Source organism: Mugil cephalus, chromosome 1 (assembly GCF_022458985.1).
Source record: "Mugil cephalus isolate CIBA_MC_2020 chromosome 1, CIBA_Mcephalus_1.1, whole genome shotgun sequence".
NCBI lineage: Eukaryota > Metazoa > Chordata > Actinopteri > Mugiliformes > Mugilidae > Mugil > Mugil cephalus.
Window position 1 is genome coordinate 10,261,613 of NC_061770.1, and position 22,643 is coordinate 10,284,255.

The 22,643-nt window shown below is 43.4% G+C and overlaps 1 protein-coding gene across 2 annotated transcripts in view; it reads left to right on the forward strand.

The window, feature by feature from the left end:
• scube3 (signal peptide, CUB domain, EGF-like 3) overlaps positions 1-22,642 on the forward strand; it is a 66,781-nt gene extending 44,139 nt beyond the window's left edge. The window contains exons 7-23 of one of the 2 annotated variants that reach the window (XM_047595357.1): positions 1,074-1,127; positions 6,017-6,133; positions 7,320-7,442; positions 11,262-11,378; positions 15,000-15,122; positions 15,250-15,366; positions 15,440-15,535; positions 15,682-15,798; positions 15,933-16,094; positions 16,196-16,399; positions 16,591-16,752; positions 16,853-17,020; positions 17,124-17,285; positions 17,371-17,568; positions 17,658-17,810; positions 18,691-18,770; positions 19,054-22,642. In XM_047595357.1, the coding sequence (XP_047451313.1) occupies positions 1,074-1,127; positions 6,017-6,133; positions 7,320-7,442; positions 11,262-11,378; positions 15,000-15,122; positions 15,250-15,366; positions 15,440-15,535; positions 15,682-15,798; positions 15,933-16,094; positions 16,196-16,399; positions 16,591-16,752; positions 16,853-17,020; positions 17,124-17,285; positions 17,371-17,568; positions 17,658-17,810; positions 18,691-18,770; positions 19,054-19,206 (2,306 nt within the window). In that variant the 3' untranslated portion in view covers positions 19,207-22,642. The remainder of the gene's footprint in view (positions 1-1,073; positions 1,128-6,016; positions 6,134-7,319; positions 7,443-11,261; positions 11,379-14,999; positions 15,123-15,249; positions 15,367-15,439; positions 15,536-15,681; positions 15,799-15,932; positions 16,095-16,195; positions 16,400-16,590; positions 16,753-16,852; positions 17,021-17,123; positions 17,286-17,370; positions 17,569-17,657; positions 17,811-18,690; positions 18,771-19,053) is intronic. The other variant, XM_047595365.1, reaches the window with a different exon arrangement.
• The last annotated feature ends 1 nt before the right edge of the window (position 22,643 follows it).

A 22,643-nucleotide genomic window follows, 5' to 3' on the forward strand; every position in this document is an offset into this window, starting at 1 on the left:
CTCCGACTGCCAGGGCACTGCCGCAGTTTTCTGTTTTAGCTTTCTCGGATATAAATGATGTACAAATACAGCTTGTCACACTATAAATGGGATGAAGCTGAGTAATGAGTGGACAACCTGAACAAGTGGCCTGACCAGAACACATCTTACTTTGCTTTTTCCAAAATATTACAAAGATCAGTACAAGCTGAGCTGGATGTGGCTACACCAACAATTAAGCTAAACTTGCTCAGTCAACAGTGTGTCCAATATAAATGGAAAAGGTCGCGGTTTCCATCATCTACCAGAACAAGACTGCTACATCTGGATTTAAATAAATACAATATAATATTTAATGCTGTTATTTAAAATAATGTATTACCATGGGCACAGATAAACCCTTAATGTACTGTTTAGCATCACAACGGTAGTTAAATGTGGACCGTACATGATGATGGACAAGGACCCCGTGACGTCACACATAGATTTCCTGCATTGGCTCAGGCCATCGCAACCTCCACCCAACTTTCCACGTGAAAGCAGCCCTGGACTTAATTATTAATAGTAATAATTAATAATAAATCATAAATATGACTTTTCTAAATGTATTTCTTTATTTACCAGGCTGTAAACACATTAATTTCTGCTGTAAAGCATTTTAACACAAACGTCTTTCGGGATTGACTCACTTTGAGTTCACGCCTCAAGTGGCCACTTGAGGAACTGCAGCATTTGGCACTTTATCATTAACTTTAGTTTTCGTCCCCGGGGGTCGCTGCACGCTTTAAATGTTTTAAGGCCACTTCTTCATGATGTCCTCCCATTCTTCTGCTGCAAAAGTCTGGTATACACACATTAAAGTGTGAATCTGCGCTCATGCATTATTTATTTATCCAAACATCTCAAAGAAGGGAAGCTACAAGTGGTCTTGCAGAAAGCACCACGTCGCTGGGAATAAGGTGGACGCACACTGTAACACATCGAATTAGTTATTTTCTTACATAACACATGAATGCTGTGTGGTTCAAGTGTACCGGAGAAGTAAAGTGGTGTTTTTACAATGTGCGCGTGCGTGTGTGTGTGTGTGCATGCAGGGGAGAGGGAGAGAAGTGTCCAGTCCCAGGCTGCCCCACAGCTGTTCCCTAATGGTAAATATGCATTGCTCTGACTCCTCTCTCTGGGGGTCTGTGGGTGTGGGGAGTAGAGGAAGCTGACCTAGCAGACACTGATCAGGCCCTTCCCCTCCCCACAGGGGCATCATCCTTCTGACCCTTGACCTCTGACTCCTCCACCACCTTCCTCTTCCTTCTGTGAATGCCCTCTCAATAACAACCACTGCTAGTGTCAAATCGCACCTTTTCAAAACACAGCTGGGAACGGGGAGCCTCCGACCAGCAGCGTTATTCAAAGGGATGATCGTGTACTGTATCTAATGCTGACAAATGGCGAAGTTAATCTTGTCACCAAGTACATCTACTCGAGGACAGATTGTGCTCCAGTATCTTTACTAATGCATTTTACACTTCAACTTTAAGAAGCAACGTTGTCACCCCCCCCCCTCCCCCGCCTCCCCTCCCATCCCCACCACCACCCCCATCACCGCCTCTCCTCTGCTAGATTTATCTGACAGCTAAGACAACTCACAAAAACCTCAGATGTCTGTGAGTTACGAGCAGTTACAACATAGAGGCATTTCCCTTCTAAACGTCTCAGATGGTTTCATTTAGATAAGCGTTCAAGGCTCAGAGATGTTAAATTATCTGTGTTTGTACAAAAACAAATCAAAGTAATGAACATAAATCGAGTCAGAACTCCCTTCACTTTGACCAGCTAAGCCAGAAACACGCTGCTCATGTGTGTATCTGCATTAATTAAACATCTGATATTAAGATGGATGGTAATAAAACACTTCCAATATCAGTCATTTGACATTTGAGTATTTATACTTTTCTTAAATAGGCCTTTCAGCGCAGGGCCCGTGTATGTAATGGAATATTTTTACACGGATATACTATAAAAAGAATATTCTGCAGCTTGAGTGATTTTTTTGAATGAGGATATTATTAGAACGAGGTCAAGTAGTCTTTATCTCCACTCCAAAACATCATCAGTTTAACCGTGATGGCTTTTTAAGAGACAGACCAAAGACTTTTGGCTTTGTTTGTGTTTTGACATGACTGAAATGAGCGAAATTAAGCCTGCTCTGTTTCAAGCACTCTAGCCGCGGTGTTCCCGAACTCCATCGTCACGGCCTATTAGCTCCGTTGAAGGAGCCAATAACGTGTCCATGATTCAGCACACGAAAGATAAAACACAGGATCCCTCCCAACATGCATTGTAATTTTGTGTCAGGCAAGGCTGAAAATAATCAGTTGGGGGAGTTTCTTCTTCTATTTTGTGTCCAAAAGCAATTAGTTTCACTACATTTCCAGTAAAACGAACAATGGCGCGCACATGTGTTGGGGAGGAAAACGGAGGAAACCTTACTTGATAATATTACTAATGGAGTTCGGCCTAATTTTCAAGATGAGCCGTGTTTTAATAGAGATGGCAACGATGCCAGGAAAAATAAACTCATAAATCTGCGAAGACGTATCAAACCCCTGATACATCAAAGAGATTTACGATTTAATTACACCGCGTTAGAGACTGAGGGAGGAGGCTTGTTCTCAGAGGAGTAGCCTGCTCAAGGTAAGAAGTGAAACAGTAGTATTTTAAGTTACTAGTTGGCGCTACTGTACGTACGGGAACACTGTGTTACACACACGCTACAGCAAAACAGTGTGACCTATTTCAAGATTTCATGGCCTAGTTTCAGTTTTTTTTACGTCAGAAATAGAAACATAAGGAGAAAGATATATTTTGCTTGCTGCAAACAGGTTTGTCTCCAAATCTCCTGTTATTGTCACCAAAACCAGTGTCGTATTCACACCTTTCTTTCCTTATTGTGTGGTTTATGTTAATGAGAGAGCATTCACCTCTGTGCTTCAGTTGGATTTTCCTCTGACGACTCCTTCTGAGCAACTTATTCTAACTGCATGTTCGCTCTTTGGTCAAGAATATCCGGCATTTCCTTAAATATTAAAACGTTTTCCACCAAGTTCATCTATTCCCAGTGTTCGACACACCCAACGAGGCTCTGTCTGGTGGCTTTTTGGGAATCCTGTCCGCTTACCCTTTCATGCATTTAGCTTGCGGTCGTCATAAATGGCTGATGACAAGCCGCTTGTCAACAGTCCTGATGTAAATCAAGAAGTGCCGCAGCTAGAAATCATGTGGCTTCTGTTAAAAGATTATGTACACTGTCTGAACCTCCCTGCATGGAACACATACTACGAGGCTCAGCATTAGACCGAATGTCCTCTGAATCACTTCGGAGAATATTTACAGGAGTCGGCCCCGCTGTTACTGTAATTGCACGTCCTGAGCCAGTGCGCTGTAGATGTGGCTGGTGTGCATCCAAGACACACAAACTGACGCACATACCAGAGCGCGCGTCCCTCCCCTGTCTTCACAAAACCATAATGTCAAAAATGTTTCTTTGCTCTCTTAACACATGATCATTACAGTTTGGTGAGATGGCTGCCTGACTAAGCACTTTGGAGGCAAGTCCCGACACCGTCTTATCGTCTCGTCTGCCAACTGTCTCCGCTCACACTTTGCAATTATGTGAACCTACAGTGCTACACTCACAAGTCTGGGTTGGGGCTGGGGTATCACACTCCAGCTACTGTTCTCCTACAAGGATCAGACGCAGAATCACCATGTTCTGCCGACTGCAGGTAGTAGACAGAATAATGGAGGCGGGCCACAAAAAAAAAAAAAACATGTCACCTTTGCAGTAGTAGTACAGTATACGGTTGTTCTGTCTTAAATGAATGTGAATGTCAGTTTTATCCAGTAGTCATTCTCTGAGTTTACTTGATTAAATAATGGTGCTTTGGGGCCTTGTTCTGCCAAACTAATGGTCAACTGTTTTTCCGGTGTCAAACCAGTGGAGAGCATCTGTGGTCCTAGTTTTTCCGTTCGTGTCCTGCGCCGTTGCTGATAGTTAAACTGACTTTTCGCTGATTAACCACCAGTCTGTGGCAGAACAAGCTGGTTAGGGATCACTCTGATTGGCTGCTCAGTTTACAGAAACCGTGTACAAGAAAAAACAAAAGAAGTAACAAGTAATGAAATGATGCAGTTCAGGGCTCACACAGCGTTCACAGCTTCCTAGTCTCTCAGCTAACGGTTACTTGGAGTGGTTATTTCTTTTTACGCTGCCACGGAATGTCCAGTTTGTGGACACACTGTAACACAACGGGCTGAGGTCTTTGCGTTGTGTTCAAATGCAGGAGGAGATGTTCTTTGATGTTTGTAGTGTCCGTGCCTTTAGAAGGGACGGGGGTTCTTCACCCAAAAGTTGCACAGTCACACTCCAAGCACAAATATTCACGTAGAGTATAAGTTTAAGAACATATATTTACAATTACTATAAATGATGACTTTCAAATTCAGTGATTAATCTGCTGGGAAAGCAGTACAAAAACCTAGGGAGATGGTCTAAATCATGACAACATACAGTAAACCGGCAGGCAGATGTTGGAACGTGCCAGGAAGGATGTAAAAATGTATACAGTTGGATATCAAAGAGTGTCAAGAGTAGAGCTAAATGTCAAGCAACATTCACAGGAATGTTTATGAGTTATTTCCAAGTTGAAGTAATTTTTCATGGTGGGGAGCTTTTTAGCCCCCTCTTCATTTAAAATTTGTCCCGGTATATCGATACACCGCGTTTAGCCGTGTCCAGCATCATCTACTGGCTGCTGTCATACAACGGCTATAAAACACAGTACTTCATCGCTTTGCTTTGATACATAATTCTACTGTTACGTTTTGCATTTGAGGGGAAGAGCCTGTTCTTCTTATGGCCCCTTCTGGCAGTTTTAAGTGAAGAGGATTAGGTGTTTCCCAAAGGGTTCCTCATCTATATATAAAAAAAACAAACACAAAAAAAAAAAAACAGTGCAGCTGCATTCCCCCTTCAGTGCCACGTGTGAGCTGCCATCTCCTTTCCAGTGTGAAGTCGTGGACTGGCCCAGCTGCTCTGACTCCTTTTTAGAGGCGCTGCCAGCCAGCCAGCCAGCCTCCTACAGCCCATTAGAGAGAAGTGATGAGCTGTGTAGATGACCGGTTGTTTTACAGCAAATCAAAGTGATTGTTCCAGGTCACAAAAGACTTTCTTTGTTTGTGTTTGTTTTGTTTTTTTTTCTTCTGAAGTGTTCGGGACTTTCTTCAAAGCTGCCAGATACTAGTGAGGCACACACTGTTCTCTGGTGTGAGAGCAAATTCCTTCTGTACCGGTGCTTAAAATGAAAGCCTCTGTGAAATTTGTCACTGTCTAGAGAAGAGACCTCAGCCATCCTGTCTTGACGGACTACCTCCCTTTTTCAGATCAGTCAGCCAACGCTGGGCCAGGTAGCTGAAATTGCTTTTTTATCCCCAAAATGCCTGGGAGGTTTTGTCAAAACCGGGAAAAAGTGGCGGTTTTTGCCTGCGTGTGTCTGGAGGTGAAAACGGTAACATCATGATGGAGGGGAGACGGATGTCCTGCAAAGGATGTTTGGAGGTCAAAATTCACCTTGACCAATGAGAAGCATGCTTCCACTTACCTTGTTATTACCCATGCACAAATGAGCAATCTATGTTTGGCTGTTAACTATAATATTTCCTAATAACTGTCTCCTTTTATTAGTCATAAACAACTGTTCGGCCCCCTGCTGTTAATATCACTCAGCTCACGCATTTATGACAGTTCTGCCTTTGTTTCCTCCTTCTTCCTCTCTACCACGGATCACCTGCTGTTCTTCTAATCCTCACAAATGAGAGTGGTGTATATTGGGGAACATATGTAATAGTGTATCTTCTAATGTTTCCAGTGTTGCCAGTATGCATGTGTACTTTTTTTTTTTTTCAAAAATAAGTAGGTCGGCTTCCACTGTGTATTGCGCTGTGGAGTTTGTCTTCTGAATGAGTGCTTGTTTCCCTGCAGAGACCTGCGCAGTGAACAATGGCGGCTGCGATAGCACATGTCATGATTCAGTGACAGGAGTCCGCTGCAGCTGTCCCGTTGGCTTCACTCTGCAGCCGGACCGCAAGACCTGCAAAGGTAACCCACCTGCCGCCCACGGTTCCAGGCAGCGTTCAAGCTGCACCTGTCCAGCTGTCGCCGGATTAATCTCCTCTGTCCCTGACAGTGTTTCCTCTGCATTATCATCATCCTCATATCTGAGAGTGTGAGCAGAGCATCCTCAACACGAGCAAGAGAATGTTTTCTATTTATTGTCTTCTAAATCGTTCCCAAAACTTGCTCCGAGTCGTATTAACAGGCTTTGGGGGGGCAAAGCCACTACAGACAGGGAGTAGAAGAATTGGGGGAGAATGAGGACAATCTGCGTGTCCAGAAAAGGAGGGATAGAAATCCGTCTGCTTTCTATGGCTCGTAATGTTGCACAAACAACTCTGATAAAAGTACATTGGCTTCTATTAGTCTGGTCTGAGAGGAAACGAGAGGAAAACAAACCCAGGCAGCACTGGCACAAGAAGACAGGAGCTCGCTTCAGGCCACACACTTCTGAGGAGCGGAGACGAAGATGAAGCAAGGAACAGATTATTTAATTCCATTTCTCATGTGGTTATTTTAACCAGATGATGAAGACTCCCTCAAGAGAAAGACGCCTCATTGGTGATGATGATTATGATGAGTCAGAATTAATCAGCGAGGCTTTTGAAGGCAGAGCACCATCAAAAGCAAAGATCAACACATGACATATCGATTGAGTATCGGCCCCACGAAATAAAAGCGGGGTAATCGGAAGGAGGTGGACAATGATGATTCAGAAACTTTACTGCTGCGAGGCTTTGTCGTGCGAGAGCTGCAGCCCATTAAAGCCACACGCAAACTGGGTTTAGTCCATCTGAGGGCCAATAAGGAACTCCTTGCAGCTCATTTCCAGTTTTTGGAAGCACAGCTAAGCCACTTTGCACCGTTAGCCTAACGATCCTTGTGCACATATATCTCCACCTCTCAGTTCAGGTTGAACAGCTTTAACTTTAGTTGTTAAACCAGTGGCCGTAATCAGTATTTTTATTTCAGCTCCTCGCGGTGATGAACCTCCATCAAATGACCTGACTCTGCGGTTTCCTTTTAGCTTTAGTAACGTCTTTGACATGATCAGGAAAAGCAGGAAAAAATGAATGCCGCTGCACATCTCCTTGACTTGTAAATGGAATTCTGTCCTTCACTTTTACCTTTTGATTGTTCCCACTCCTCACTAGGATTTTTCTGTCCATAGACATTGACGAGTGTCGCCTCAACAACGGGGGGTGTGACCACGTGTGTCGAAACACAGTGGGTAGCTTTGAGTGCAGCTGCAAGAAAGGCTACAAGCTGCTAACCAACGAGAGAACCTGTCAAGGTAGGTAACACCTTTCATTAGCCTTTGCCACTTACGTAAAACTAATGCTCCAAAGCACTTTATTAGGTCGACGTTTTTAACGTGAAACAGTAGGAGTTATACACCAGCTGTGCCCTCCTAGCGGCACGAAGAAAATAAGCTCCCAGTGGTTTCTTGCCTGCAGATAAGGCAAAGCAGGCCTCTGTTTGTGTACACTTGGTGGTAGCCATCCCTCAGCAGGAGGTATAGAGGTATGGAGGAGGTTTAGCTGCACAACAACAAAAGGAGTTTGCCATGCCCGAACACAGGTGTGGGAAATTAAAGCCCCGACTCTAAAACTTCTGTTTCTTGGAGGAAATCAAGCCACTACAGAAACATCTGCTGAAAGAAGACAGGCGGGCGAGAACTGTGGAGCCGAGCTCAGCCTCTCCGAGTGGAAAAACAGATGACTCGCAATTCTTTATTCTCTTTTCTTTATTGATGTGGTCAATCAATATCCAGCCTGCTAGACATCAGTGTCATGCAATGGGTTTAGAATTGCTCCGCTGAAGCACACCGCTCTCTGCGCTGTGTGTAAAGCAGCCTATGCGCTGAATGAAAACATACCCCGTGTCACTGCGCTCCGCCGCCACTTCCTTGTCTCTTCAGATCTATTTTTGGTGCGGTGCCTGTCGTTTGCTTTCTCTGAGACAAACAATGCAACTGTTGCCCGTTGCATGTAGGAATGTATATCGGCGCTTGTTTTCCGTGGCACCGTGCCTTAACCAACTCGGCCATGTGCTGTTGCACCCGGTCAACTTTGGAGCGGGGTTGTCCTTGTATGGTGCTGCGTGTTTTGTCTGGAGGGAAGGGTTGCGATAAAGCTCACCTGATGTTGAGTGAGGTGTTGCCAGGTTCACACGCACTCTGCACCACTGAGTCACCTGTCTGCCTCTTATCCTCTGTTCTCATTCCCGATTTTGTTTTTCTTACCCTTGGAAGAGCAATGCAAAATAAATGCCTCTCGGTAAAGGTGAAATGTAATTATTTCTCTTCTGATAGCTGCCTGGGATTTTATCTTTGGCACTAGTACACACATCTGTTATTGTTATACATGATTTTTAATTGCATTTCCTGAGAGTAGGAGGATCTACAAGAGACATACTGAAAGGAACATGATTAGAATCGAAGCAGCAGGGGCCTAAATATCCTTATTTTTAGTTCTTAATGTGGGGCAAGTTCTAGATCCTACATTTCCCATAATACATAATGAATTTACATCAAGGCAGGATAAAGGTTATGTGTCTGAGTAGCAAAAAAATGTTCATGAAACCCACTTTTAATATGAATTTAATATGAATTTCTGATACTCGACTGCTGATAGTGACCATGTTTTATAATTAAATGCATTTATTTTCTGTAGTTTCTAGTAGAGATTGTTGGCCTGTCCTCGCACGATGATTTCCTTGTGCAAAAATCCTTTCAGTGTACCTTTCAACTTCCTAGACATGATTGCGTCTCTAGGCCATACAATAATCCCATCGTGCCTTTTATTTGTGAGTAGAAACCCCGAGCTGAAAGATTACGAAGCTTAGGGTGCACCTGCAGTGAATTTACAGCCACGCTACTCATGGTTTTGTAAATAGTTTCTGGTTCTTGGTCGGGTGTTGAGGCGCTCTCGGGTATCTGTTACACTTAAATAGGCGCTTGCGAGGTGTTGAGATGTGTAAACTGAACTCTGGGTTTATCTTGGTTTAAATAGTCATGGTGTTTCTCTGCTGTCAGTGGACCATGACCCAGAAGTCAGGATGGGACTTGTCTGCTGAACCCTGTCAGCATTCCTCCGCCCACGACAACCTCCACACTTTCCTTCTCATCTTCTTAATCCCAACGAAGCCCCCGCGGAGATGTTCAATAGACCTGACTGACTGTTTTTCGCCAGTGCAAGCGCCTGCGCTTTGAGGCCTTGCCATTTTATTTTGAGTGCCGCTGGAGTTTAAGGCTGATTTGTGATTTCCATCTTAGCCCGTCGGTCAGGTTAAGGAGTGCAAGGCGGCGACGTGACTGTTTTCTCTTTGCACGTACATAGTGTACATCACCTCATGATGGTGTCATCTCGCCCACCCACTGCATACCTCACCATAGCCACCTTGTAAATAAGGGTTGGAGGAGTCCTAGACGTCTTCGCGCTCTGCACACAACCTAATCTGGAGCGTGGCACAACGCGAAACAATATAATGATCAGTTGCAAAATTGCCTTTGGCGGCACTTATTGCAACATTTTTGGAGGATAAACTCAAGTACCACGCCTAATTCTCAGAGGGTCTAAAAGTGTGCTTGAGTAAAGTTTATCCTTAATCTGCCAAACTGTCACTTTTGTAATGCCTCACAAAGCATGTGCCGACCCACGTAGCTCTCATCCACCGCCGCTCCTAGGCATCTTCAGAGGCCTCCACCGGAGATGAACCGCAAGTACTGCATGAGCTTGTTCTGTTACATTTCAGAAACGTTATTTGTGGTCACTTTGGCAGTTCCTTTGTAAGTGGTATTCATTTTTGCATAAGTTGATGTATTTGTCTAGATAAGATGGAGCATCGAGATGTTTTGATGTTTTTCCAACTTTTGAACATGAGCGTATGGACCTCCTTCAAAGCTTTGAGCACAGCTTTGTAAATTAATAAGCTTTCATTCCTGCCAAGTATTAACCTCAGCTATTCAGTTCACCTGTACGGTCTATGGAGGATTATGCCCAGTGTGAACATGTGCATCTTTTGTGAAAACCTGTGTGCAGACGTCTATCAGTCCGTCTTCTTGGTTTCTGCTCTGCAGCCCATTATTTAACCGAACTCCTGTAATTGCTGTGAAAAACCTGCGTCATCTGTTTGATGGCAGCTGGCACTACCTCATAACCCAGAGGAGGTTCAGATGGAGCGGATGAAAGCGCAATATTCCTGGGAAAATCCAGGGGAACCTTTCTTAAATTAGCCAATTAGACATCCAGCGAAGTTGAAGCACATCCCCATTTTCTCTCAGCATGAGCTGCCTGGGCTTGACACAGATTATTACTGACATTAAAGGAAACTTTGATCATAACAAAAACAAATGTCATCAGTCTCCTCTAGCTTCATGTTTCCGTCGTCATGGTCTGCGTGCCCATGACATTTAAGCAACCCATGGGGATGCATGAGAGGAGCAAGCCAAAAAAAAAAAAAAAAAAAGAGAGAGGTCTGCTGACAGTTAAGAAATGTAGATTTACAGGTGTGATGAGGACAGTGAGAAAGACCACAGCCACTGAAAACTGACTGCTTCATATCTGCATTCACACTCTGACACACATGATTTATTATTATCTTTTTACCGTTAGTGTGATCAGTTGTTTTACAGTGATAATTATGGTGCTTCTAACAAATGTGTCACCCATGGTATGGCTGAGAAAAATGAAAATGATTGGCAGCTTCTACGGGGAGAGGAGAAGAAAGCCCCCCAGCTCCTATTATCAGCTGAAAAGAAGACTTTCTTTTGAATCCCGCTGTGGCCGCTCGTTATTTCAAAAATACTTGGAAAATTTCATTTCAGGCCATCGAAATGGAAAACTACGTGACTGCAGTAGGTCAATCGCTGTACCAAGCACCAAAGAGAAGACATCTTCCTTTGAAGAGGCCCTTTCTTTTTTTTTGTAACATGCGATTTGACCCACTGCAATTCTTGACAAACAAAGAATACAATGCAGAAGACGAAAACAGGAGTACGTGCCATGATAGGACGGTGGGAGAGCCCTGATTGAAGGCTGAGGGGTCTTTGTTGTAATGTGTTGAAGTGTCTGAGAAGTTCTTGACTGTGTGTGTCTTTCTGTCTATACAGATATTGATGAATGCTCCTTCGACCGTGCTTGCGACCACTTCTGTGTCAACTCTGCCGGCAGTTTCCAGTGTCTTTGTCACAAAGGCTATGTCCTCTACGGCCTGGCGCACTGCGGAGGTGAGCGCGCACATCTTTTACCCCCCACTACTTGTGCTGGGCTGTAAATCACCGGCCCATCACTCTTTCTCTTCATCCCACTCCTCTTTGCTAACCCTCCATTAATTCATCTTCTATTTAGCAGGAAAGCAGAGCACTAGAAAGCTCATTGACAGTTAAAATAATTTAAATTTGTACTGGAGACTTGTATTTCTACAGTAAACTGCCCACAAACATCTTTTAGTTTGGATTTTAGTTATTTTGTAGCGTCTTATTGTCCAAAAAAAAGTCCCTTGAGGATGCATCCCATGACTTTGGTGATCCTTTCATTTCCCATATATTGCCGCCATAGTGTTTGCATTTGTAACTCTGACTGAAATGTCCTAAATAACGTTATGTAGTTTACCATGGAATTAGGTTAGGACATTTATGTTCCCTTCAGGATGAACTGTAATCATTTTAGGTGGCTCTTGACTTCCTACAACTGTACCAAAGTGTAAATTTGTCCAACACTTTGGTTTATGACCAAAAACCTTCAAGTCCCAGTAGATGTGCCTGTACTAAGGGGTCCAAACACTGAAAGTGTTCACATTTGTTTAAGACCAGCCTCACACAGCTGTTGGCGTAGGGGTATACTCTTGGTGTGGTTACATAACGTGTGAAAAATCAGCTTCACCAGTCAACAAGAAGCATCTTCACAGCTTATCAGAGTGTCCTCTGTTCAAGACACAAACACTATATTTTTCACAGTCGCTGTGGTTCATCTTTTCTCTCCACCTGACTCCCAAATCCGCATGTCACAGCTTCCTTTAGAAATAACACAAAAGTCCCTGCGTGCAGCTGCATTGTAAAACAAAATTGATCTAGATGCTCGCTCTGATGGATTACCCATCACAAGTGAGTTTTGAGTCTCCGCAAGTTGATTTTCAAATGAGCTAAAACAGGTGGCAGCCTGGAAGGCAGGAAATCCATCTAAGGACCAGCACCACAGTGGGCAGTAATGTAAACTTTTGGCAGGGTGTGCTGTACATAATGGACTAAAATGTGAACTAATGTCGTGAAAATTAGTTTGTCAAGACTGAGTACGACCTTGTCCATCAAAAAAATTACCAACTAACTACTGTACTCCGAAGCAGAGAAACGGCATTTGGTGCCGAGGGGGGGTGGAGGTGTCCGTGGGGTGCTTCAGATCTGCTAAGAGGCCCGTCGGAGCACATCATGGTGTTGCGGTGGGGCTTTGATGGAGTGTGTATCGCCAGTTAGAATCTGCTGCTGTCTCCAGCGCCTCAGGGCCTCACAGTAGTTGAGACATAGAGAGGCATATGCGGTCGAAATACAGAGCTGGTGATTTGCTCTGTAGTTTCCGTGCGTAGTTTGACAGGTCTACTGATCAGGAGTGTTGCAACTGAATGGACTGAGTTTAGAGAGCTTGTACATGTGAAAACAACAGTGCTCTGAGTTACACCCTCAGTTATACAAAAAAAAAAAAAGGTGAAAGTATACCTCATTATTGTCTGAGTGGCTTTCTTGCATATTATGCAAATCTTTCCTGTTATTATCTCAATTACCACCAACTATATACACAAATATATTTTAAAAGTGCAGATGCCTTTAACACAACATGTTGTTAAACACTTTGCTGAGAGGTAATTACAGTGCTGATGGATTTCATTATTTATTTAATGGGATTACTTTTATGTCATCCACCGGCTGTATATATTTATTGAATTACATATCTCTCTATATCTCAGAAAAGTTGAATAGGTTCATTGAATCCATTCCCCACACGGGTAGCTGTATTAGCTGTCAGCTGAGGGAACAAATGTGCGACAATTGGATTTGTAAGGCTTTTACTCGCATGATGGACTGTGATCGGGCCGCACTGAGCTGCTGAGAGGAGAGAGGATGGTCAGACGTAAATGACTCTCCACGCCATTGTTGAGAGAGCCAGTGATGAATGATTTCCCCCTCGCTTTTCATCGGCGCTGTCGGAACTGTTAGATAACCCCAGAGATTTATGGTGCTCCCCGTTGTACTTTCTTCAATCCTGGCCACGAGCAAGGTTATGTTATTCCCTGTGTGGTTTATCAGCCGAAATATAGCTGCCAAACAACGCAGAGAGCTGTGTTCAGTGTTTAACAATAGACTCACCCTAAACAAACCCAATTATATCAGTGACCTGCTGTCAAGCATTGTGCCGAGGCCTGTCAACATTCCTCCCTGGTGAGAGTATAGCCAGCCATTCTCCCTCTCAGCTAGCAAAACAATCTGCTCATTTCTGCTTATCGGGTAAGAAAATAGACCCCGAGCCCTTGCGACTAAATACTACGAATACAATGCAAGTATTTTATTTTATTTTATTTACATCATTTGATCCGACCAGCTTAAGAGAAATGGATTCTTGTTATACCGAGAAATATGTGTGTACACAGATCTTAGAAAAAGGCTGTTTAATCCTCCAAAACATACACAAGACTCAAGTTGATATCTTAACAATTAAAGATTTATTGGAATAATAAAATATAGAAAAGCTGCCCAGATTGAGCTTGGGGAAAAATTCCTCTTAAAAACTTCCATCAGCATTCATTGTTTGGCCTGGGAGTTGTTGATGAATAAGCTCAGAAAAACTGATTAAAATTTCAAGATGACGACATTTCCACGAACTCTCTAACTCATCCTGAAACCCCTCCGCATGACACAAAGCAGTTGTTGAGTCTTTTCTTTGCTTGGCTCGTCCCTGCGCCCGTCTGTACGAGCATGCGGAGGAAAAGAGAAACGCTGGGTCTGTTTGGTTACATTTCAAGTATGGGAGGAACAAAGAATTCAAAACAACAGTCGCTGGCAGATGAGCGACGCCTCCATCAGACATTCATTAGAGTTCTTTGTCCTTTAAATCGAGCGCTGTGATGCGCGGGAAAAGCTGCACGTCCCTCACAACATTTCCATGCAGCTTTGGCTGCACGTCGGCCGAGCGCTCTTGATGAAGTCATCATCTGCTTGAGGGAGTGCAGAGGCATGCAGACTCTTTTTATTCAGGGTGAATAATTGAACCAGACAAGGAAGAGCATTTCATATCAGCGGGCCAGATCATCTATCACTGCCATTATCTCTCGTCTCTCCTCTGGTGTCTCCGTCGCTCGTCTGCAGCCTGCCGAATCCTCAGCTCTAGCTCGCTTAAACTAATTTTCTGTCTGGCATCGATTGCAGCCAGCCTGCATCTGGATCCCGGATGCTTTTAGTGGTTTTAGCTCAGCGTGTGTTTGAAAAGGTGATTATATTTTACTGCTTACCACAAGTCTTCCTCCCTGAAGAGCAGAGAAATTCTGACCATGAAATTGAAATGTGGGTGACTTCAAAACAAGAAATCACTTCTGTTTACACGCGAACACATTAATCTTCCTTGGATGGGACTCTGACAGGAAGAATTGAACTCACGGAAACTCCTCTCTCGCAGCTGTACTGTTTTCTCTTCAGCTCAGCGTGATTTTACTGGATTTTTCTCTTGGTGTTTCTGATGTCGGTTTTAAATAAAATCTGTTCTTCTCTCAGACACTGTCATCTATTAGAGTCCAGGTATGCATTCACAATTGCCCCTTTAATGCTTATTCACGAATCTTTGCATTTTAACAAACCTATTCTCAGATATTGATGAGTGCAGTATAAATCGAGGAGGTTGTAAATATGGCTGCATCAACACTCTGGGGAGCTACGAGTGTACCTGTCCACCAGGGTACAAGCTGCACTGGAACAAGAAAGACTGCGTTGGTATGTAGCAGCACTGCCCCCATGTGGCCAAGTTGCTGACACACACTCAACTACGGCTCGCAACGTTTCTCTCAGCTTTCATTGTCAGGAGTGTGTGATTCACTACGGGGTCCTTATTCTCTCTCAGAGCTGGTGAAATGTGCTCCTGGTCTGGTGGCACCAAAGGCCACTCTGACTTGCAGCAAGACGGGCAAGAAAGAGAGCTGCTCTCTCACCTGTGCTTCTAAGGCTCACTATCTGGCAGGTACGTCAACCGCGGGCGAGGTGCATTCACAGTTCCAACTGCTGTGTATTAATAAGTTATTTTGTTTGTGCAGAGTCTGATAACAGCTACTCAGTCAGCTGTGGTATCCCGATTCTCAGAGGGAAGTCTCCTGCCAGGCTCAACTCCAGCAGCAGTCAGAGCTGCATAGGTTCGTTACCCGCTCCTTTTGTTGATTCTTCTTTTTAGGTGCAAATCCCTTCCACATGAACTACTCCGACAGACAGCTGTCTGTGTAGTGCTAGTCTCTGTGATGTTTCAGTGTCCTCCTGCCCACTTGGCTGTCTTTGTCTGTAGAGACTCTGGCCCCTCCAGTGAAGCAGACGGCTTCTTTCAAGATCAAAAACGCCAAATGTCACCTGCACCCTAAGGTCACCGGAAGGACAGAGGACAGGGGGCGCACACTAGGACCAGGTTAATCTTCATTCAAATTCTAAATGAGATTTCCGTGTCATATTTGCCCTGTGAGGTAGGAGTCTTATTCTTATGAGAATGGGGTAAGCAAGTATATTTTCCCTCATTCATTATGAGATATCTTGCCCCTACAGGTGGGGGGCAGCCCTGCAGCAATTGCCTGGTGACGTTTGTCAACCTCAAATGTGACTCCTCCAAGAGATCCAAAGGGCGACGTGCTCGCAACCCCTCTAACAAAGAGGTAACGCGCATTACTTTGGAGCTGGAAGCTGAGGTCAAACCCGGAGACACCACAGGTCAGCCACCTCCTTTCGACTAAACCTGACAGCTGTTAGAGCCGGTGCTGTACAGTTGAGCAATTTCGATTTTGTATTGTTATGTTTTGACTCATAACCAGGGAGCTGCAATCTGAGCTGCCTGAGACAGCGCATGGAGAAGCAGGTTAAGACTTACATCAAGGCTCTGAAGAAGTCCATCAATCAGGAGCGCTTCCTGATCCGGGTTGCCGGTTTGGAATATGAGGTGGCTCAAAAACTTCCCCAAGCGGCTCCTGTTCCGGAGAACTGTGGCCCAGGCTGGGAGAGGGACAGTGGGCGATGTGGTAAGACCAGAGAGCTGGACCGGTGATTTCAGATCATTGGGGCTGGTATTAGATTTAAGAGCTAGGAGGGTAACATCTATCGGTGTGCATAATTTGTGTGAAATTAAGATTAAGATTGTTCTGTCATGCATCTATGTTAATAGACGTTAAGTGCTCACCTGTGACTAGAATTGTTCTGGATGTTCTCTCAGTCAGATGTCTGTCGGGGTCTTACTACCACGGCGAGCAGGAGCGTTGCGTTCAGTGTCCACCTGGAACTTTCCAGGAGAGGGAGGGGCAACTGGCCTGTGACCTCTGTCCTGGCAGCGATGGCCATGGACCTGTTGGGGCACGAAATATCTCATCATGTGCAGGTAACCTGGGCACCATGTTGAATATATATGTTTGTAGTCTAGTGAAGGGTTGCCATCCCTACTGAACCTTTTTTTTTTTTTTTTCTCCAATCAAATCTAGGTCAGTGTCCTACCGGGTACTTCTCCAGCGATGGGTTCAAACCCTGTCAGCCGTGCCCTCAAGGCTCCTACCAGCCGGATTTGGGAAGGACCCTCTGCTTCCCCTGTGGAGGAGGCCTGAGCACAAAGCGGGAAGGTGCCAGCTCTTTCCATGACTGTGAAGTCAAAGGTCAGACTGTTTTCTTTTTTCCTTTTTTTACATAATGCTCAAATAATGCTCCTAAATAAACTTCTTAATTTAAACATTTTTTTCTTTCATTATTTCCCTGCAGTTCAGTGTTCCCCGGGTCACTACTACAATACCACGGTGCACCGGTGTATCCGCTGCCCAGTGGGAACCTATCAGACAGAGTTTAGACAGAACTACTGCATCTCCTGTCCGGGAAACACCACCACTGATTTTGACGGTGCCACGAGCGTCTCACAGTGCAAGAGTGAGTAGGAAAATTACTGTTTTTGTGTGTTTACATTTCTTCGGCGTGAGCTTGAGGCTAATCCGGTGTGCTTGTGTACGTCTAGACAGGCAATGCGGTGGTGAGATGGGAGAGTTCATGGGTTACATTGAGTCACCGAACTACCCTGGCAATTATCCCGCTAACGTGGAGTGCATCTGGAACATCAATCCACCCAGCAAACGCAAAATCCTTATCGTGGTGCCAGAGATTTTCCTGCCTTCAGAGGATGAGTGTGGAGACGTGCTGGTTATGAGGAAGAACTGTGAGTGTCCCTCTTTCTGGTTTCCTAGGAATTTGTTGTTAATTGACCAGTGAATCTGACCCTCGGTGTTCTTCCTGTGCTCCTCCAAGGGTCGGCTACGTCCATCACCACCTATGAGACGTGTCAGACCTACGAGCGGCCCATCGCCTTCACAGCTCGCTCCAGACGTCTCTGGATTAACTTCAAGTCCAATGAGGCCAACAGTGCCAGGGGCTTTCAGATCCCCTACGTTACTTATGATGGTACGTCCTCTAATGTTGTGTCACACTATGAACTGTAAGAAAAACAACAACCACAAACCTATTTGGTTTTATTGGAGCGGATCTTCAGACATCTATCTCTGAAACTTTAGACTCCACCTGAAACCAGCTGGAGGAGAGGAATAAATGTTCACAACTGCAGAGAATGATACTGCTCTCAGTATTAGATAATCTATAAATCATTATCGTTATCAACCAATTGACTTTTTTTTTCATTAAAACATAAGATATGTTTTATATTGTGCAGACATAAACTGTTATTTTTAGTTATTTATTTCCTTGATTGATAAGTAAAAAAATTAGAAACACAAACATGCACAGTTTAAACTATCTGCAGACTACAGGAGTTTAAAATCCTTAAAAATTTTAAAATATGGCTTCATGTCACACTTAAGGAGGCGTTCAAGATTTTAGGAACTCTGTTTTTATTTCATGAACAAACTGAGATTTCCTAATTATTAAAAAAAAAAAGGTACAATTCCAGCACTTTCGTCTCAAACCTCTAACTCACACACACACACTTAGAACACAGGATATTGTTTAGATTATTGTGTGACATGAGATAAACACAATTCCAGCACATTGCTGTCTGCTGTTTAGTTCTGGCTTTTATGTTCTGTCCGCTGCTCTTACTAAAACCATGGATAAATTGGGAACAGCGTTTAATTTTATCGAGAAACTGCAGTTAAAAATTCATGCCACATGTTTGGCGCCCCTGGTGTAACGCACAGCTATCAGACAAAGGTCTGTGACTCCTCCGGTTCTTGTGCCAGGTTTGTGTATTTTATATGCATGTTGCGTTCCAAATGACTCCAGACGACTTGTGCTAATTATGTTTTGTGTTTTTTTTTCCCGAATTCAGAGGATTATGAACAGCTCGTAGAGGACATTGTGCGAGATGGCAGACTCTACGCCTCAGAAAACCACCAAGAAATCCTCAAGGTGAGCTCGCCCACCATTACTGTGTCACTGTATCACTGGCATTTGGTAGACCAGCAGAGAGGGGTGATTTAGTTGAGGAATAACTGTTCATCAAAGGCATTGTGAGGCCAAACAAAGCCTACCGTTGCATGAGTGAAACGGTCCAGTTGTACTGTAATTGTTGTCCTACAGTTGTGTAACTTGTTTTCCAGTATTATGTAACAAGTTCAAACGTAACGGAGACAGTTATTAAGAGCTGAAATATGTGTTTGAATGGTTAACCGAGGTTTGTTCCTCCCCGCAGGATAAAAAACTGATTAAGACTCTTTTTGATGTGCTGGCTCACCCAAACAACTACTTTAAGTACACCACTCGGGAGTCCAACGAGATGCTTCCCCGCTCCTTCATACGACTCATAAGCAGCAAAGTGTCCGCTTTCCTGCGACCATATAAGTAAAAGCCACGCGGCCGCTGACGCACCGGATCGCCACCCCTCCCCCAGCATCCCCCTCCACCTTACAGGCCACGTCCCCTAACACTCACAGGACTTAAACACACCGACCGTACTAGTATGTTTGCCTTCTTATTTTCCATAGGCTTTGCCAATAAACACTACGCAGACCTGAGAAATACCCCACACCATTTGTCGGTTTCCGTTCAGCACAGGTCTGCACTTCCCGAGCTCGAGCAATTAGGCGGGGATGTAAAGTATGTGAGTGGGTTTGGTTTCTGTTGTGATGTGTAAAAAGAAGCCACAAAGAAACAACAGGAACTCCTGTTTCAGATGGTAGGAGTGACGTTTTGTGTGTGTGTGTGTGCACGCGTGTATGTGTGTGTGCGGTTTGAGCTTGATGGAGCCTGTTATTGTGTTTGCTTAAATGAACGGCCCGAGTTCCAGCCCCATCTCCTACCATTAAGTATGACTGTACGTGTTGTGCAAGTGTTGTGTAACTCTGGTTCCATCTTCGTTGTCTGTGTGCTGTCCTCGAGGAGGAGCAGTTGTAAAGTTCACGTGACGGCTGCGTTCCAGGTCACTCAGAGCCTGACTATTTGAGCTCTTAGAGCGGTTTCACTGTTAAAACAGTTCATCTATGTTTTTGTTCCGTCTGTTTAGACTGTACCAGCGGTTTTCCAGCCCTCACATCGTTTCTGTTGCTCTTTTCAGCTTAAGGCAAATACAAAAAGGGGTGGTTTATCATTCCGAGAACACAGTGGACATTTGGGAGATAATTCAGCTGATTATTGTGAGAGGCCACAGAAATAAGATAATGTGATGTTTAGTGGGAAATGTCTTTGAGGGACATTATGTTTGCTGCTTCTTTTAAAAGGTCACTTTAATTCTTCAGTCTCATATTGTCTTTCTGATGTATTCTACACACTAATAATCTGTAGGTTTGAAACAAAGGGAAGCTCCGAATCTGAAATAGTTCTTACACCCGGTAACTCAATAGTCTCACATTTGCCTGTCTATGGAATATCAGTTTTGTAGTGTTTTTATTTCAGTCTTGTAAATAATGAAAATAAATTAGACGAGGGTTAAATTATTTAATCCTAATTTATTTACGCAGGGCACCCACCACCCCCTAAAATTAAAATCACTTTCCGCCCCAGATGTTCCACCAATCTCAAATCCAAAGACACCCAGTAACCAACCAACCCCCACCCCCCCTCGCATTTAGTTCTGTCCCAATGAAGACAGCTCTTCCAAAGACCGGGTCACGTTTTGTGCACTACATTTAGAATGTGTCATCATTTTTTTTTTTTTTTTTTTTTGTTAGCGCAATGAATGACAATTCATTTGTGACGCACAAGGAAACTTGGTTTGGGCTGCGGTCTTGTTGAGGCTCATTGTGTTAAATAGGCAGAAAACTTAACTGTAGTTACTCTAAAAGGAATAGTAAACAGTATTTGGTGTGAAAACAAAAAAAGAAAAAACAGGGTAAAATAATTTAAATCGCTTGATTTAAATTGAGAAAAAAACGTTTCAACGTGTTGGGTAATGTGCTTATTTGCTTTTGCAGAGAATTAGTTAAAACTCTTCCCTGAAATATGGGGCAGTCGAGTGTTGACATTCAATAAAAACGGTTAAGAGTGGAAAGTAGTTAGCCTGCCCCCTGTCCAGACAATAAAATCTGCCTACAGCGTCTTTAAATCTCACCGACGTCTCACGAAAAAACAAGCTCTGGTTTTTAGAGCTTTTAGATGCCAGACTATTTAATCATGCACAGTGGCTACGTTTATTTTTTCAACCCAATTAAAATAAATCTGATTGGAGACTCCGACATAACATGGATGCTAAATAAAGTTATGCAATAAGATATAAGTGGACTTTGACATTAATGCACGGAGAAAGACATTTTCCCCACCAAATTCCTTCAAACAACTTCTACCACCATGTTTCCAACCATCCCAGAACCATGAAAATCCTGATGTTGACCCTGTGTGGGGAAAACATGGACAGAACGAATGTATTAATTCCAACCACAAATACCATAGCATCAAGCTTTTACTACCGCGCTAGTGTTTTCCTATTGAATGTATCAAGGTTTGACAACTTATTCTGATTAGGCCTTTTTTCTTATTAGTGGGATCAGGGCGCCCATGCAAACAACCTCCTGGTGACCTCACATTTGTTACATTTACATTTGTACCCACATCAATCAGAACAGATTGGCTTGATTAGGAGTGTTTAGACTGAAGTGGTGTAATAATTTATTGAATAAGAAAAAAAAAAATAACCCTGTAATCATGTTTCTCCCTTTTTGGCATAAGTACTTTGCTTCAGCAGATGTTTGTCCCACATGGATCAAACTGTGATGAGTTTCCAGGAGGGACATACGTCTCTAAACAACCAGTAGTTTGAATTTATTCTGTAGACGAAACGTGACAAAGATGAACTCAACGTTGCTGCCCACGTCGTTCAAAAGTAACAATTATGGCAGATTCAACTCTGCACAGCAGACAAAGTTATTATCGATGTTTTGTGGCATGTAGGCACATGAGATCATTTTAATCAGCGTTAAGTTGGAGTCTCTAATCAGAATAGTTTCAATCATGTTGAAGAAATATTACACACAGAAACAAAGCCAGTGACACCAGGACTCTTGAAAGCATGAAAGGGAATAAGCACATTTCCCCTAAAAATCTACGTGCTATTCCACCACTGCAGTCAGATTGGTGTAGATGACTTGATGGTCAGTGGGCAAGTGACTTAACGTGGATATTTATCCGTCAACTGAATCATTTATATGTAAATGATGGGGGGGGGGAGTATCCACTCATGTAAATAAAAATAAGTGGGATAGTTCACTTCGTATTGTGTACAAAAATATAAAAAGTTTAGGATGACAAAGGGCCGAGGAAGTGACTAGAAGTTCTCAGTCTGATTCTAGAAGTCAGACTCACATATTTACATACGCGCAACAAAGTGCGTTCACTCAATCCATGTGCCCTCACTCAGAAAAAGAAATAAGCCCCCACCTCTTCAACCAGAATCGACTTCTTTCCTGCAACCGGATTTGTTTTTGTTCGTTTTTTTTTTTTTTTTTTTTAAATTGTTGCCTTTTAAAACGAGAGTTTGCTATGATGTATCGGAGTTGATAATGATATTTGCACTTGAAATGTTTAATGCTCATGTAAAGAAATGTCTGGATTTTTTTTGTATTGTCTTTTTAAATGAATGGAATTGGTGTTCTTATTTTTTTCCCCATTGTAGCTTGTTTGTTCATGAAATGCTCACTCACTGTTTAGTCTATAGAGATGATACACATAACATTATCAACTGTAAAAAAAAAGAAAAAAAAAGAAAAAAAACTTATGTACAGAGGTGAATGAAACAAGTTTGTACTTGTCACTGCCCAAGACACTTATCAAAATAAACATACTGTACTTCAG